At 42.7% G+C, this 18,837-nt stretch overlaps 1 protein-coding gene across 1 annotated transcript in view; it reads left to right on the top strand.

Moving 5' to 3' along the window:
• Positions 1–18,837, top strand: part of PTPRN2 (protein tyrosine phosphatase receptor type N2) — a 1,246,087-nt gene that overhangs the window by 456,853 nt on the left and 770,397 nt on the right. The window contains exon 10 of the mRNA XM_088445425.1: positions 104–190. Coding sequence (XP_088301551.1) covers positions 104–190 — 87 coding nt within the window. The remainder of the gene's footprint in view (positions 1–103; positions 191–18,837) is intronic.

The following is an 18,837-nucleotide window of genomic DNA, read 5'->3' as shown; positions in this document are numbered from 1 at the left end:
TATCCTGACAGGCCAAGGTGATAACTCTTTTGGGACTTAAGCCTTTCGCCTATTGATGAGTTCCATTTTTTGCTAATGCTTTTTCTCTACTTTCTCTTAACAGCCCCCTGACTGTGGAGCAGGGCCTGGAATTATTAAATGAAGTGGCAATGCTCCTGAAAGAGCAGATGACTGCGTTCAGTGATGTCAGGTAGGTTACATTATGAATTCCCCCCGTTCATTTCTGATTTGGTGAATATAAAGTCAGAAGCTTTCCAGTACCTCATACAGTAACTGTTTACTACAAGGGTTTTTATACAAAAACTGATTTAGACAAAGGCATAGTTTGTGGATTCAAGATGTTATTTGTGCTCAGATGAATTAAGAGAGGTGAGGCAGATTTTGAGGTATATTTTAATGAAGAACGATATGTAGGTACTTTAATATTCTATTTGATGAATAATGCTCTATCATTTACAGGCTGTTCTTATTCCAGTGGAAACATGCACAATTTTCTGATATTTGGCTGCATTTCAATCAGTCTGCAGTGGTATAATACTAGTTAGCAGCAGGCTTCAATTTATCAGCTCGTTCAAAACATTCACAATCTAGATAAGAAAAGTAATGAACTCTGGATTCAGCATTAGGTGCCATTTTTTGCAAAAATGTGCATCTGACCAAACTCCTGATACACGGCAATGTTTAGCAAACAGGTCAAATGCTGCATGTTCTTGCCTGCTGCACGCAATGCATACACTCCCGGAAGTCGCGGGAAGCTCACTATTTTTCGGGTAGCCCCCCGCACCCCCGAAAGTGTAGGCAGATCTACCGCATCCCACCCACTTCCCAGTGACATGGGCAGGATGGGGAGATTTTCCTAGGAATTCACGGGTCCATTGGGAGGGGGCGGGGCTAAATGTAGTGAATCACGTAATTTCACCCCGCCCCCCCTCGCAGACCCGGCAATCACGGTCTTTTCCTGTGGTGGGACAGGGCCTAATGACGTCTACAGTCCGGCCCCTCCCCCTGAGGAAAGGGGAACATACCAGTATATATATCCCCCCCTGAGGATGTTTGCAGAATCTCCTATCCGGCCCCTCCCCCTGAGGAAAGGGAACATACCAGTATATATATCCCCCCCTGAGGATGTTTGCAGAATCTCCTATCCGGCCCCTCCCCCTTAGGAAAGGGGAACATACCAGTATATATATCCCCCCTGAGGATGTTTGCAGAATCTCCTATCCGGCCTCTCCCGTGGATGAGTTCTGCAAAGTAGGTAAGTATGACGCAATGTGGCTGTGTTTGCATGATGTCACAGAAGGCAGTTTTACTACCTTACAGTATGCGAATGCAAGTTTCCATAGGGATAATGCGAAGATCTGTGCGGCTTCAAGCAGTAAATCGCTCCACTCACTATTCAACCACCCAAGGCTTGCGCATATCAGAGCGTGATCGCACACACAAGTGTATATCTATCTTATAAAATGGTCCCTGTTGTGACAAAATAGTTCTATGTGGAGAATAATGTAGAGTGAAACAAATGCAGAATAGGAGGAGAAAATAGTTCAGAATAGGCTATCTAATTTGAATATTTAATGACTAAACATTTAATTGGATGACAGTGTAAGTGAATAAACAATTTGAACATTAATGACTACTGCCACTGTGGTTTATTTTGGAAAGAAAACATGTTGTACAGTGACTTGTACTGGCAGGAAGTGATTAATGCTGCGTCAGGGTCAGGGCTTGTATGTCTGCTCACTGTTTCCTGTGCTGGATTCTGAAGTGGCTGCTCAGGGAAGTCTTGTTCAAGTTCTTTGGTGAGGACTAATGTCAGATCCATTGAGTCATGAAGTATTTTGGACATTTCTTGAAATGTGTCTGTCAGAAATGTGTATGCCTTTGAGGAAGGGATGTGCTGCTTTTCTGTGAGCAGTGTGTCTCTGAGAGATGTTATTGTTTACACTTGTGGAATGATACAGCTGTGGCTTTGTGATGAGGTTGTGATTACAGTTGGTAGTAGACCAAGTCTGAAATAATGTATGGTCATGTGATTTAGTGTGTCCAATAATGTTGGTTTCATCTCTCTCAACATATCACATTATTTTATAAATATTTATATACCACAATGATACACCACTAGCATCTCTAGATTATATATATTTACTGTATGTACATATCTACTCCCATATTCTGTATCAGAATCACAGTATCCAAATACTGTATCATACGAGTTCCACTAGCAAGATCCAATTTTAAACGTAACTCTTCATAAAAAAAGAAAACATATTATTAGATATAATTGATCCTCTATGGAATCCCTTCAAATGATATATATTCAGACTCACAGGTTTAAAACCTAGATCTAATTTTGTTCACAGATCTAGGGGGAAATTTATTAAGATTCATGTTGGTGTGATTTGGTTATTTTCAGTGATAAAATCGTGAGTTTGCAAATCGAGAATTTACTAAAGGACAACACGTATGGTTTTCGCATGTCAAACGCGACTTTGCACTCCAAATCATGGCATATCACTATCGGATGATCAACATTGTCATCAAAGCAAATCATGAATTTTCTAAGAATCATGTTGGACAACCCGATTGATCTTGCACCAAAAGCACAACGCAATACACAAAATTAATAAACTACCAAATCAGTGATGTGTTTACATGTAAAAACCATTTCAATGGACAGTCTCAATCTTGATACTTATAAAAGGTGCCCCCAACTCCGCTGCAGCACTGTCTGTGATTCTAAACTTGGCTAAGGCAGGATTTTCTATCATTTGGCAGAAACAGGCACTTCTTTCATGTGGATTGCAACAGCTGACTCAAAGGGCCCAGGAGCAAGAAACAACACAGGGACCAGGAGATAGAGGTGTTGCAGAGCCTGCGTAGGGCTAGGTTCTTCCGTGGGTGGTTAAATTTCAATGCAGTGTCTGATGTTCCGCACCAACTTAATGCACCTCTCTGATCTTGTTAAAACTTACCTTGAGCCAAACACTGCACGGTCACGAGCCATTACAGGCCTACACAAACTGCTGGCTGTTCTGCACTTTTTTGCTACTGGGAACTGTCAGTCAGTGACGGGGAGGGTGGTTGGAATATCGCAAGCCACCTTCTCCCGCTATCTGGCCCAAATCCTAGCTGCACTCAAGACCTTCTCCTATACCTATATCTGCTTCCCCAGCCAGGAGTCACAGTGGCATGATGTCAGGTTAGCTTTTTAGAGCATTTTAGGCATGCCAAATGTCCTGGGTGCCATAGACTGCACACACATTGTGCTGAGACCACTTACAGATGTGCCCACATACATCTATCCTCCGTGCGCTACAAGTCGCGCCACACATAACGCGGGAGCTCAGTGTGACTCGGTAGCGCCAAGCATCTTTTCATGCGTCTTTTTACCTTCAAATGCATCTTACTCGCACAAGCAGCTTCTGCTGATTAAAATGATATGCCACATGTCTATGTTCTCTGAGCAACTGCGGGTGTATCTGCATGCGAAATGCTACGTTACAGTGTCAGCGGCTGTAAGACTGTAACATAACATTTCACATGCAGTTACACCCGCAGTTGATCACACAATATAGGCATGCTGCATATCATTTTAATCAGCAGAAGCTGCTTGTGCATCATTGTGCGAATAAGATGCATTTGAAGGTAAAAAGACGCTCATCGCTATTGAGTCACACCACGGCATGGCGTGACTAGAAGGGGTGTTTAACGTTTAACCACATTTACCTGAACAGACACCATGTGCATTCTACCAACATGCAGGTTGTATATGATGCAAAAAAACAAACCATGAGTGTTGTGGTGGGCTATCCAGGCTCATGTCATGATGCCTATATCCTCGGTGTCAAAGTTCGAGGCAGGACAAATGCCGGAAGGATGGCTGCTGGGTAAGTACACATTGCTATGGTTACATTGTTACTATACACCTATAAATTCTGTCATGTTAACCTTCACCTGCATTTTTGCATTTGCCTTACTGGTGATTCGGGCTATCACTGTTTATCCTGGTTACTGACTCCATTGTCAATTCCTGATAGTCGTGCTGAGAGCAAGTATAATGATACACATAAGATCACTAGATCTGTGATAGAATTTACATTTGGGCTATTAAAATCTCTCTTCCACTGTCTTGATAAATCTGACGGGATTTTGCTGTATTCCTTTGATAAAATATCTGACATTGTGCTCAACTGCTGTCTATTGCATTATCTGTGCTTGCAACAACCTTCCCCCCCCCCCCCCAGATTATGCAATAAACAGTGAGCAGACAGGGCTATTGGTTACATCTGGCGACTCTGTGAGCACGGAAAGTTACACAGCATCTGCAAAACAAAACACCTCCAACTCTGCCTCGATCAAGGACTAAATAAATGAACTGTTAAATAATGTATCACCTCACCTGGTGTGAGCTACTTAACCAAGGTGTTTCAGCTAACTTTATTTTTTTAACAATCAGGAGGAGGGTGTAGAGCGGCTTGAACCTGCAGCATCACCTCTGGTGCAGGCCCCACGAGTGGGTGGCGTTGATGCAGGTGAGGGATTTAAACTGGTGCTGCTGCCAGTTTGAGGCTTTGGTAACCGGTTAATTAAATCTCTACCTAATAAGGTAATGTTAACATTTGTCTCCCTAATTGCATTTGTTTGATTTTGGTACATTCTTAAAAAGCTCTCTTGAAATTTAATGTTTGTATTGGTTTGTGCCTCAAGCACACGGTGGTTGGATTCTTTTATGCGGACAACATTTTCAAGCTTAGCATTAATATTAGAATTAATGTTTCCAACAGTGTCAGTTAGCTGCATGATGCTGACATTAATGGCTGTGAGGTTGCTGTTACATTTACCCAAATGGTGATTCATTTGTAACAACTGTCTCATTTGTGTGTCCATTAGTTCCACATGAAGGTCATTGAAGGCAGCCATAGAGGTGAGTAAGGTAGAGGCAGCATCAGCATTTGGATTACTAGACGGCTCTTGTAAGTGTGGGCTGGGTGGCCATGATGTTTCTGGCCTTACTGGTGTTGCTAGAAACATATCTAAGGTGATAAAGTCTTCTTGTGTTTCCACAGGTCAAGCAAGTGGGACTAGAGCCGCGGAGGGCCCGGGTAACTGGTGGCGTGGCCTAATCGCGAGAGGTGTGGCCACACCCGCTTCGGGAAAAAAAAAAAAGATTTTCAGCTTGCGGCGCTGCGTGCTGGCGAGGGGGGCGCTTTGAGCCCCATCAGCCAGGCGCAAAGCCAGTGGGGCGCGATCAGTGTAATCGCTCCCCCCCACAGGCATAGGAGACTGCTGTGGCTGCTGCTCAGCACACCACGAGCAGTCTCCCACTGCAGCTCAGCACACGCTGTGTGCTGGGCTGCTGTGAGGGAGGGGGGGCGTTATCAGACTCGGGCCCCTCAGGAAGCCCGGGCCTGGGTAATTTGTACCTGCTTTCCCCCCTCTCGGCGCCCATGCTAATGTTGGCGAATGTGGTTTGTTACTCTGTGGAACTAAGGTAGAACCTGAGGTGAGTATATGTGAAAGTATGAAATGCAACTGTACAAATAGAAGAATGTTCAAGCTGTGGAGTGTGGGTCAATATGTAGATTTCTACAACTACGACACAACCCCAAACAACACATAACAGTTTTGCAGGCCAATATGCAGGTGTTTAGATTTCTGTTGGAAATGTTAAGAGGTTAATGTATGAAGCTTTGAAAATAGTGATAATGTGGCTCATTTCTTACGTTTCCCACACCAACCATATAGATTGACATAAGCATTTGTCGAGGACACTTTAATAATTAGTAGGTACAGTAGATGCAGATTCTTTCCTATGTATACGTTCAACACTGTGCACTTTGCCAGTAAATAAAAAAGCTTCATACAACACCCCCTAACATACAGTACATACCTACTCTCCCGGGAGTCGCGGGAGGCTCCCAAATTTTCGGGTAACCCCCCACCCCCCCGAAAGAGTAGGCATATCTCCAGCGCCCCGCCCACTTCCTAGTGAAGTGAGCAGGATGGGGAGATGTTAGGATAAATTTGCGTGTCCGTATGCAGGGGGCGGAGCTAAACCACGTGAATCCTGTCGTTTAGTCCCGCCCCCATCACGGCCCTGCAAATCGTGGGCTTTCCAGCAAAGGGGTGGGGCCTAATGCCAGCTGTAGCCTGGCCCCGCCCCCCAAAGCCCAGATGACCGGGCTGCTCCCGGAAAAGATAAATCAAGAGTCCGCAAGTATGCCCCCTAAGGTAACAATATGTGATGTTGTTAAAATGACCTTTGCCTGAAAGAAAACATGAAAAAGTGTTTTTAATATCCTTTACAGATACTCACCAAATAGCTGAGCACATGGAGGGGTTTGCAGTGTATGAGCCAATTGTCTGCAATGTTTGTGCCGAGTCGGACTAGAAGGCTGCTGTTGTTGGCTGGTGGATAGGCATGCTGCAGATGGCCCTTAAAGAATATAAACGTCAATTTAAGGTGCTGAATGTGTTTTGAGACAAAAGAAACCAGAAAATGTGTTTACCTACCTGATCCTCATCCTGCCTTAAGGGTGGCTGTAATTATGTCCTTCTTGCACTTGTACTTTTGTCTGTGATGTAACATGGTAAAAAAAATATATTAAAAATACCGTAACAAGATGTTGTTATGTTGTAAAAAAAAACAAAAAAAGATGAAGTCTGCCAACATGCGCATGGACATGTCTAGAGAGGGATCCTATGTAGCCTGGTTAACCATTTCAATACAATAGAAGCAATTGTACTTTATATAGCCGTAATATATTCGGGTCATTCCGTGTCAAATCAACACACTGATTTTACCTCACCAGGTCAGATTTTCTTAAAATTTGGTATATGGAGAGTATATATGCAGTCTAAGAAAAATGCAAAATATTATTTCAATATATCATGCCGTTTCCACAAAATGGCTATGGAAAGTTTTCAAAAATCTGTCAAAAACACACAACCAGCATATTTTCAAATCGCACGCAATCGGCCAATTGATGCGTTCTGCGCATGAGCATGCGAACACTCCACTGCGATCGGGACTGCGATCGCAGTGACTAGGCAGACCCATTGCAGAGTGATTGACAGGAAGTACCGTTTGGGGGTGGTAATGAGGGGTGGTTGGCGAAACGCAGGCATGACAGTGCACTTGAACATCGTTGCATGGGTGTGCATCAATTAGCCACTACGATGCCATACGCAGCTTGGGCGTTCACTGTGTGCGATGAGGATAGCAATTCCTGAGTAAGGTCAGACCTTGTGCAAGTGTGCGTGAGGCTCCGATTGTACTCAGTGTTATCGATGGTTTCACAAGTCTTGCTAAGTATTACGGATGTTTGTAAGGTAAGGGGGCAATCCTTATGTTAGACTGTGTATGGCATTGCGATTGCAATCATTAGCATATCTTCGCAGTGAGAGTGCGTGCGTAATTGCAATAGCAATCCTTGCTCAATCAGGCCCTTTGTTTGTAGAGTACTATGGAGATTTGGAGTAAAACTATTTAAAATCATTTTACAAAACATTTATCTAACAATACAAAGGTTATCATGAAGACATAACTCACTCTTTTTGGGCGGAGCATCAGAGTCATACACATGGGTGCGGTATGTGGGGCCCAGAACACCTCTGGTGGAATAATGCTGCTCAGTGGCTCATATTCCAGCCATTCCTGCAGAAATGGTGATTCACCCATGGTCTGCCTTTCCTGCCACGTCTCAGCGGCCATTTTCTGTTTGACGCAACATTTGATGTCAATGAAGCACTTTTTGCAGACCACAACACTGCGCTTCAGCGAGCCCGGACAGTTCACCTGGTCCAGAATATTGTGCCAAATGAGGGACTTTTTGCGTCCGCTCGTTCTGGAGGAAAACCGTCCAATCAAAACATCGTAACTTTCCATAATCCCTCTCACGAGGGCCACATTCTCGTCAAAGGAGAACCACACATTGCGGCCACTCTTGGTCTTTGCCCTGACCGAAGACCCATCATCATCCTCAGCCTCTGACTCATCCAAAGGTTTCTGCAGAGACACTTCATACTCCTCCCCTCAGACTCTGAGGTCTCTGAATCCACTGGCCTCCTCCTACCACTGTCCTTCTGTATCAACACAAAAAAAAACACTAAACAGAGAAATAAAAGAAAATAAACCACTTTCAACACCACTTCTCTCACGCACACACACAAACACACACACATAAACTCTCCTCTCCAACCACAGTGCAAACTCCCCTCAATACACACGCCAGCAATGCACGTGGTTTGGCGGTTCGTGGGCGTATTTATTAGGGCATGGTGATGACACGGAAGCATGTGTAAATTTGGACCAATTGGAAGAGATTTGCTTGCGATTGGATTGAGATTTGTGTTGCATGTTCAAGTACATTCAGCATTTGAGAATTGATGTACGAGTTTCAGCAAAACAAGGATTTATGAATTCATGTGCAATTTTGGGCCAATACAAGTGAACTCGCACACGACACAACACGATGAGCATCACCATTGAATGCCAATAGTCAGGCAAATCCGCTTCTTAGTAAACGTTCCAGTGAAGAGCTGCAGTTAGGGATCGCACACCAACACAATTCATAGTAAATCCCCCCCTAGCCCTGTTGCCACATCTGTTTGCCAGAAATCTTGTGTCACCGTTCTGATTATGAAGCCATAAATACGAGGAATGTTTGTCTATCAATTGCCTATCTTTGTGCATTTAGCAAATGTGGGTGGATGCTATCTGTTCTATGTGTTCTAAAAGCACTACTGCTAGAGAAAATCTGTACTTTTGCTGGTGATAGGGATTGTTGTCACTTTGCCCCTCCATATTATCATGCTGGAGTTATGTGTCAGTTAAGGCTCCCTTGCATTTTATCCTGCTCTGTCGATGGCTTGCCAAAATAAGATCATTGAAAAAAAAAAGAGAAAATAATTGATTTACGTTTTTTTTTGGAACCTAGATCTATTTTAAATGAATAAGAACTTTTTTGTAAATGCAGTGAAAGTGGATGCTAAAACGGAGCTTCTAGATCCATGCATGTACAGTACAAAGCTCACACACATGACCAATAGAGCAGCACAGTGGGCTCCAGAATGATAAGGAACTGTAATTTCCTTGATAACGTTTGCTTATAACGTTTCCTATCCAAGTGATAAGCCTCACTTATCGCTCTTGTGGTGATAAAATATTCATAAATTGCTATGAAATATAATATTTTACTTCCTCGATGAGTTTCAATTCAATAAATACTTATTGAATCTTGTTGAAGTGTAACTGCATGTGCTCCTGTGTTAGATAAGTGTAGGCTACAGCTAAACGGGTGTATACCAATATCCTATGTACGTCATTAAATGTTGTTTTCCTGTATTTTCTTAGTATTTTGTTCCTGTTTTGTGAATACTTCTATTTAAAAGATCGTCTTTCTCCTCATCTTCTCCAATTATTTTTCCTACCTTATCAATTAGGCTATTTTTTTTAGCTCTTATTATTTCCAACTTAATATCTCTAGCAATCTGCTTTTCATCTTCAATATTTGCAAACATGATTTCCTTTTCTATCATAATTTATTGCATTTCTTGTATTTTCATAATAGACTTTCAGTCCATTCTAATTGTATGAATTGAATTGCTACTTTTTGCTTGTTACCATAACCAGATGTTTCTCTTTACTTTTATATTTGAACTTTGGGCCTGATTCAGACCCGCTCGCGAGCGCATAGTGCTTGCATGCGGGTCGATGGTACTGCGCAGGCCACGGAGCGAGAGAGAAATTCTCTTGCTCCGGGGCTCACTACAAAAGGGACGGCTGTCGCTGTTGATTGACAGCTCGCCCCGTTTTGTAGGCGGGGCGGGGGGGGTGGCTACACAAACGGAGGTGTTCCCGAAGGAACCGCTGCCGTTTGTGGGAGGCACCAGTGGAGAGCTTCCTGCTCTGTTAGAGCAGGAAGCTCTCTGGGGCTTTCGACGGACGAGACCCTACCACAAGGGTCTCGTCACTAGCCCCGATGGTCGCGACCATCACCTGGCCGCCCGCAAAAGCTGTGGGTGGTCACCCACAGCATAGCGAGCGGCCAGGAGGCCGCAACAAAAAAAAAAAAAACAACGCCCTGATTCAGAGCGAGCGCTCTTAAAGAGCGTCCGGCTCTGAATCAGCCCTTTGTGCTTTTCTTTAAGAATGCACATTCCCAGTTTCTACTATACAGAGGGGCAACATAACTCTTCCACACAGTATTCGCCTCAATCATTTTAGGTACTTTGCACATTTTGCCGGCATAATTTGATCTTGTCTGTTCCTAGTCCTATTCCAACCTCACCCCACATCAGAAAGAAAGTTATCATCCCATATCCGTGCCTGATTCAGAGGTGTTTGCTAATGCTGCCGCAGCTGCAAATTTGTACGTAGCGGCTGTGTGAAAATATCCAAATGCTGCAGCCGCCTTGTTTTGTATTGAGACGCCCAGCGACGGCTTCACATATCTAAGCGATAGCATACAAATAAGCGGCATTGATCGCAGATCAGTCCTTCTGTTTAACCCTATGGTTGATCAGAGTGGCCACAGGAATCCCGTGCACACTAAAAATGGCCAGAGCGACATCGTTAATGAAACTTGACATATGTGCATTGCGACTCATACGCATGCGCAGATTACCGATAATTGCTTAGCTGTGTAAATATCAGCATAGCTTCAATCTCTGAATCAGGTCATCTATTCATAGATTATAAATTCTGCAAAATGTTTAAACACTATATTGCTGCAAATTTGCACCTCTGTAAATATATATATATATATACACACACACATACATAGCATTATACTGTACATGTCTAGATTAATGGAAAAAATAAAAAGAACAGACTACAGCCCACCACTCTCACCTTCTTGTAGTTCTCGATTCACAAATACAATTCCATGCTCTCCAAAAACTTGGTGACCGGGCCTTCGAGATCAGGTGGGCATCCAGTTCATCATGCTGCTTCTGGGTTCAGCCACCCTGGTTTGCTGCCCCACATCCTCTTCCTCCTCCTTATTGTCCTCCTCCTCGGGATCTTTGGCATGCTGTTCCCGACCCCAGCCCACACTGCTGTCTGGGCCCGCCTGACATTGTCCGTGCTGTGGAGGGCGGCCTGGGGGATGTAGCCACTCAAAGGAGGAAAGCAGAGCGGGTGAAGCCAGAGTCTGCAGTCTGGAAACAGTGCAGTCTGCAGCTCTGTGCAAATTGCCACGCGCTGTAGCTAAAACAGCATGCAACACGGCCTAAGATCTTGCCGGACCAGCCCAAATAATTTGATTTGGGATCGGACTAGAACTCCCAGTGGCGGCACCCCTGGGTGCCGCGGTGCACAGTTTGGGAAGCACTGATCTAGGCAAAAAAAATTTCAGCACAAGTTGTGTTTTCATACTGTTTTTTTTCTGTTTGTACCATTTTCAGCATTCTTTGGAGGCTAGGCAGTCACCACACCATACCGCGACTGCTAAATTTCTGCTTTGATCACTGTATATAAGGCTATCATTTGTAACATTTGAAGATATAATTTCTACACCTACACTCCCTGCACCCAGCCTGCATGGAAACAATTTAATGGTCAGGAATTAGTGGCAACATTTTTAAACATCGCAGGAAATTCTCAAACCTTTGCAAGTTTGAAAGATTTGACAATGGATCAAGTCTGTACAAGGCTATTTGATTATACAGGTTGAGTCTCCCATATTCAAATATTCCAACATACGGAATATTCCAAAATAAGGAATGAGCACGAGTGAGATAGTGACATCTTTGCTTTCTGATGGTTTAATGTACAAAAACTTTATTTAATGCACAAAATTATTAAAATATTGCATAAAATTATCTTCAGGCTGGCTATGTGTTTAAGGTGTATATGAAACAAATTAATTTCATGTATGTACACAAACTTTGTTTAAGGCACAAAATTATTAAAATATCCAAAATACTTCTGGTCCCAAGCATTTTGGATATGGGAGAATCAACCTGTACTAACCATACATATAGCAAGTTCGAATATGGTTAAATTCAGTTCCAGAATCTACAGTAGGTCGAACTGCAACTCACAAACAAACCAATCACAAGCCTTTGAACCAGCCCAGTTGCAACTTACGTGAGCAGTTTGAACATCTCTACTTATCATTTCCACTATAAAAATACTGTACAGTATATAGCACTTTCAGATATCATTGATAATAATGAAAACTTCTTGTTTGGTTTTTCATCTGTGCCAAAAGTTACTTAGTTAAAACAAATATTTTTCATACTAAATATTATTTGTATAAGTGTCCAAGTTTCTTAAAAAAAAATAATAATAAATGAAAAAATATACTTGTAGACAATATTAAATTTATTATATCACAACATATTATTATTATTATTATTATTATTATTTTAAAGAGACTATGTATTTGATGTTTAGATTACTATGTTTTTAATGTTTATATGTACAAATAATCTTGAAGATTGAAAATAAAAATCCCCAAGAAATATAAAGTGTAACATGAAACATGTATTGATGATAATTGGAGAGATCAGGGAACATATATAAATAAAAAATGCAAGCTATACATATAAGACTGATTTCTTTCATTATTGCATCCCAAATTATATTATACACAATAATCTAATTTAGAGCCTTACTAATCTGCCCAATTTAATGGTTAATACTTTTTAGCCTATGGCTAAACACAGAATAGCACTGTCACTGTATCACTCTAATAATTCAGCCTTGAAAACTTCTACACATCCTGAAGGCAGGCAAGATAAAATTAATGATGTAATATTACAAAATGAAAAAAAAATCACCTGAAACGAGAACATGGTTAATTTTTGTGTACCATGTTACATTAAGAAAAAAATGACTATCTAAAAAAGTTGCATGTCTTCACCTGTTTCAAAAACAACATTGTTGGGAATAATATTGCAATGAGAAGTCTATGCTTGAATGAATTATGTGTGCTGTTTTTATTCTTTCATTTATGGACTCCATCTACAGTACTTTTGCCAGAAAGATGAACAGATGGCAAAAAATGTAAGACGTTATTGTAGAACCTTGAAGGTTATCTATACTTTTTTTCATTATTTAAAAGCTTTGAAATATAGCATTAATATTTGCACCAATTGGAATGTATCTTTCCAAATCGGGGCCCTCCAAGAATGTTTTTGTACCCCCACCTAAGGACACCACACACAGCAAAAGTTGTATAACATTGATTTTTTTATATTGTATTTACTGTAGCCTGTGTCCATGTTGTTATAACACATATGCTACCCCCCCATGTAAACACTAAGGGCACATTTATGAAAATAATGTGCCCAGCCTCGAAAATTAGGAATCTTTAACACTGCCTATTGCGGAAATTAAGTATTTTTTGTGGGAAATGTACTAATTTAAGATGCTGGGACACGGGCTCCAATAACAGCCCATCCTGGCTATTAGTAAGAATTAAAGTAATCGCAAGACACAATTACTTTACTTCCGGTTTTGGACCTGGCCGGGCCACTATGCATGCACGGCAATCTAGCTGTGCACTACGAAAATCTTGCAATTTGCATTAGCATAATCTCCAGACCACCAGAGAGGGATCGCAAAATCCCTCCATGACAGGGCTGCCCTATTGAAATTAATAGGTTAACCCCATCTTAAAATGACGTTAGCCCACCCATGCAAGATATGAAAAACTAGGTTTTGCTGATCTTGTTACATACTGTCCCCATAAAAAACTATGGAGATGGCTGAAGTAAGTGTTGGCAACCGGAAAGCAGGAGATATTTCTAATATCTCCAGCTTTCTGTCATTTTACATTTTAGGGTACTTAAATATGCCATTAAACATTAACATTACAGTAGTTTCCATATATTATTAAGGACATAATTGCTTGATTAATAGGCCCCCATGTCTGTATTCTTCTAGAGTAGTTGGCTGTATACAGTACAGAGGCAGATAGGACACCATTTCCACTATATGTAATTTCATGTCATTTAAAATGTGTCAGGTAAAATGTTGGCTGCTCTATAGAGCTGTTCTAGATAGATTATTATTATTATATTTTATTTTTATGGCATCACAAGGGTTCCCAGGCGCCTCACAAAGTACATAAATAAATGAACAAAACACAAAAAAAGTGACTTACAGTAGAAAACAATGCAGGACATGGACATAAACATTGCTGCAATAGTGATCATAACACTCAAAAAAGAAGCAGGACGACAGCAACCAACTGTTAGGTGCCCTTGTGGGGAGTTTGGAGTAGACGATCATATGAGTGAGGGAAGGAGAAGCACATGAGGGAAGAGAGCACTGCTCGTAAGAGCTTACATTCTAAAGAGGAGGGGCAGACAGACAGGGGTGACACAGATGGGGTAAACAGTGAGGGAGAAGCATGGAGCTGCAGGTTAGGATGAGAGCTGGAAGGCTTTGATGAAGTAGTGGGTCTTGAGAGCTTGTTTGAAGATTTGTAGAGAGGTGGAGAGTCTGATAGGCAGAGGGAGAGAGTTTCAGAGGTAGGTAGCAGTATGGGCAAAATCTTGGAGGAGGGAGTGGGAGGAAGTAATCAGTTGGCAAGGGAGGCCGCATGCATTTGTTGAGCGAAGTGGGCAGGCAGGAGTGAGAAGTGAGATGAGATCAGGGATGTAAACGGGAGAGGATTGGGTGTGGGCTTTGTAAGTGAGTGTAAGAACCTTGAATTGGGTTCGGAAGGAGAGCCAGTGTAGGGCTTGTAGGAGAGGGGAGACAGAGTAGAGGGAGGTGGGCAATATTGAGCAATTTTGAGCAAGATTGAGCAATGAGCAAGTTGGTAGGACAGTGATACACTGTTATCAATGTAGTTACCAAACACTTCTTGAATACTCACATATCAGTTAGTTTGTTTTGAGTCATAACAGATCTAACTGTAACATTTTAGGTGTCACATTTTACCTATCAGCATAATAACTATAGTTTAACAGTTAATATCACATTTATTGGATTATAGTGAATTGATTGAGTGCTGTCTGGCACCAGTCTCTTTAATATTTATTTAATATAGGGATTTGTTCAATAATTGAACGATACATCTATTGGTGAGACATTCAACATAGAACAACATAACGTGGAATTAATACACCTATAGTTGACACATAGTATAATAATAGGAATACCACAATAAGATTTATAATTGGAGAACACAATTTTATATATTTAGAATCATATTTCGCTATTGTTTTCATTTTAATAGGACGTAATAAAAGTTATATTTTATAATTTGTGTGGTCACTGGAGTTTATTATGATTAATCCGTGAGTGCCCCAATATAGGAATACTTTGCTTCTTTTGCTCATTTCATAGAGGGAGGTGGGAGTCAGGGAGGCCAGATAAGATGATGTTACAATAGTCCAATCTGGAGATGACCAGTGAGTGGATGAGGGTTTTATTTGCCTCCAGGGTAAGAAAGGGACCGTCTGATCCTGGAATATTTTTGAGATGGAAGCGGCAGGACTGTGAGAGGTAGTGAATGTGTGGTAAGGAAGAGATAGCAGAGAGGCAGTTGGAGATACAAGTGAGGAGAGAGGGAGAGAGGTCAGGGGAGGAAAGGAAGATTTGAGTATCATCAGCATAGAGATAATATTGTAAGCCAAAGAGCTGATGAGTTCACCTAAAGAAGATATATAGAGGGAGAATAGGAGAGGTCCAAGAACAGAACCTTGGGGAACACCTACTATTAGTGGAAACGGGGATGAAGAGGAGACATGAGAGGAGACAGAGAAGGAACAGTCAGAGAGGTAGGAGGACAGCCAGGAGAGGGCAGTACCGCATAGACCAAGGGAGTGAAGGATCTGCATGAGGAGAGGGTGATCCACAGTGTCAAGCAGCAGAGAGGTCAAGGAGAATGAGCAGAGAGTAGTGGCCCTTGGATTTGGCAGCAAGGGGGTCATTGCTGACTTTTGTAAGGGCAGTTTCAGTGGAGTGCAGAGAATGGAAGCCAGACTGAAATAGGTCAAGCAGGGAGTGGGAGGAAAGAAAGGTGGTGAGGCGGTTGTAGACAATATGCTCAAGGAGATGGAGGCAAAAGGGAGGAGAGATGGGTCAGTAAAAGAGAGAGTGTTAGGATCAAGGGTAGGTTTTTTAAGAATGGGACATGCTTGAATGCAGAAGGGACAGTGCCTGATGAGAGGGAGGGATTAAGGAGGTGGGCAAAATGGGGGCAGGCAGAAGGAGAGAGGTAGCGAGGGGATAGGGTCAAGGGGGGAGATGGAAGGGGGGGGAGGCTGGATGAGGACTATGACTTCCTCTCCTGATACAGAGGAGAAAGATATCAGCTCGGTGGTTCGTGAACACTTTTGCGGGTATCTGGTGCATTTGGAATGCCAGGGTTGAAGTGTGTATCTGCGAAGGTCAGTAGTGATCACCGGAGCAACAAAGTCCAGAGCAGAATTAAGGGAGGCATTGTATAGGAAAGCAGCTTGTTCAGGATGACAGAATACGGGAGAGAAGAGAGTCGAGTAGGGTGGATAAGTAAATTGTGTCAATATGTCAAAGTTACGCTTAGTAATGGTAGCCTTTGGAGGCAGAGAGTGATAAGTTAAAAGTGAGAAGGTGATGGTCAGAGAGGGGAATGGGGAGTTGGAGTAATCAGTAATGTCACACAGGTGAGTGAAAATCAGATCAAGTGAGTGGCCACTCACATTGGAGATTGAGGAGGTCCATTGGGAGAGACCAAATGAATATGTAAGGTAAGGAGTTTAGAGGCAGAAGATTATGTAGGGACATCGATTGGGATATTGAAATCACCCAAGATAATAGAAGAAAGATCTGAAGAGAGAAAGTGAGGGAGCCAGGAAGCAAAGTTGTCAAGGAATTTGGAAGGAGAGCCAGGGGGACGGTAACTGACAGCTACTCGCAGGTGTACTGGTTAAAAGAGGCATACTGTATGGCATGAACCTCAAATGTAGAAAATGTAAGGGACGGTTCTGAGGGTATGAGTTGGTAGGAGTAACCGGGGGATAGAAGGACCCCAACATCACCACCATCGCGACTCTCGGAGCGAGGGGGAGGATGAGAGAATTGAGGGGAATATATGTGAAGATCTGATGGGTTCAGAAATTTAGTAATAAAGAAGACTGTATTAGTAGTTCAAAGTTTTGTGGCTAGGTAAAAAAGCAATGGTAAATCAAACAGTATATGCAAGGTTAAAGAGGTAAATCAGCATTGTTACAGATATGACATCAGCTTTTTGTGAAAACAGAGAGGCAGCACAAATAGTTACAAGTGATGTGGTAATTTCTTTGCAATGATTAAGCAAGGCGTTCATTGTTGCATGTCCTGGTTATGCAGGCGGCAGTTGTATGTTGTGAGGAGGTAGTGAACTCACACTTGATGCTCCATAGGTGTCCATATGCAGTGTTGATTGCAGTTGAATTTTTGATGACGAAATGTTCTCCTTCTGTTTTACTTCGGTTTAACGCAGACATTTTTCCTAAAATCTATTTTGCACTTGTGAAATCTGCACTTATGTCAATCTGCTAACTACAGCCATGGCCCACAGCCTAGTGAATTATATATTTAAGTAGAGATGTAGCCATGTGTACACCCTAATTACTGACAACCCCCAATTGGCCAGCAAATACAGACTAGGGAAGCCAATCCCGGGCCGTTTTTCAATCCCGGGATTCGGGATTGAAAAACATCAATCCTGGGATTTCTGGGATACTCGGGATTGGCTTAGTTTTTTTAAAAACTGCTCCCACAGTGATTTACCAGGTGGCGGAGCTTGACGGGGGCTTGCCGGGTCTCACGGGAGCTGACAGAGCTTGTAGTGTAGAGGAGCGGGTAGGTGGGCGAGCGCTCCAGCCGGCACAGGGCTGCGCAGCGTGACGTGAGGATAGAGATCACACTGTGCAGCACTGCGTCTGCTCGCCCAGCCACCGATTGCACACAGCCAGGAGATTGGTGACTCACTGCTGCCTGGCTCCCTCCCTAGTCACCACTGCCCGGCTACCTCCCCAGTCACCACTATGGAGGCAATTCCAAATCCTGGCCATTTTTAGGCCAAAATTCCGGCACCCCGCCGATTCTGATCCGGGGATTGGACTGCCTAATACAGACCTAGCAGTAAAATGGCTTAAACAAACATGTAGCACATACCAAACATCTTGGACTTAAGATCAATCATGCCTACACTCAATTTAAAGATTGGATATAGGGCCTGATTCAGACCCACTCGCGAGCGGCTGTCCGCTCGCAAGTGGGTCGATGTTCTGCACTGAGCATGCGCACGACGGAGGGAGCTCCGTCGTGCGCATGCGCCAGACGCGACGAGCGAAGGACAAATTCTGTTTCCCTAAATATATATTTCAAACAAAGCAGCACATCAGGAGTAATGTTCTTAAGCAGACTTATGTTTACCTGTTGAAGACAGAGAGAGGAGGGGTCAATTCAATCAATATCAGCTTTCAGGGCCGGACTGGGACTACAAATAGGCCCTGGCATTTAAGGAGCACACAGGCCCACCTCACGTCAGCATCTGTCTCCTGGCATAGACTCCTCCTATTCCTGACCCCTCCCACTTTAGTCTATGCTCTTACAAATGTAATTAATATTAGAACAACAGACAAGTACACATCATTAGCTATTAAAATACATACAACAGACCACATCCTGCATGGGAGTCAAACATTTGGTATTGTGTTGGTTCTGTTAAGTTGTGCAGACACCTATAGATATATCTGTCCAATTCGTGTGGTGGGACAGAAAATCTGGGAATGTGTGGGAGCAAATAACAATAGAAATTTGCTCCCAGAAGCTGGAAAATGGACCAGATTTTCTTTCCCACCAGACAGATTGGACAGATATCTATGGGTAAAGCTGGCACTTCA

Source organism: Taudactylus pleione, unplaced genomic scaffold (assembly GCF_031769625.1).
Source record: "Taudactylus pleione unplaced genomic scaffold, aTauple2 ptg000380l, whole genome shotgun sequence".
In the NCBI taxonomy this organism is placed as follows: Eukaryota; Metazoa; Chordata; class Amphibia; order Anura; family Myobatrachidae; genus Taudactylus; species Taudactylus pleione.
This window is presented reverse-complemented; position numbering and strand designations above follow the sequence as displayed.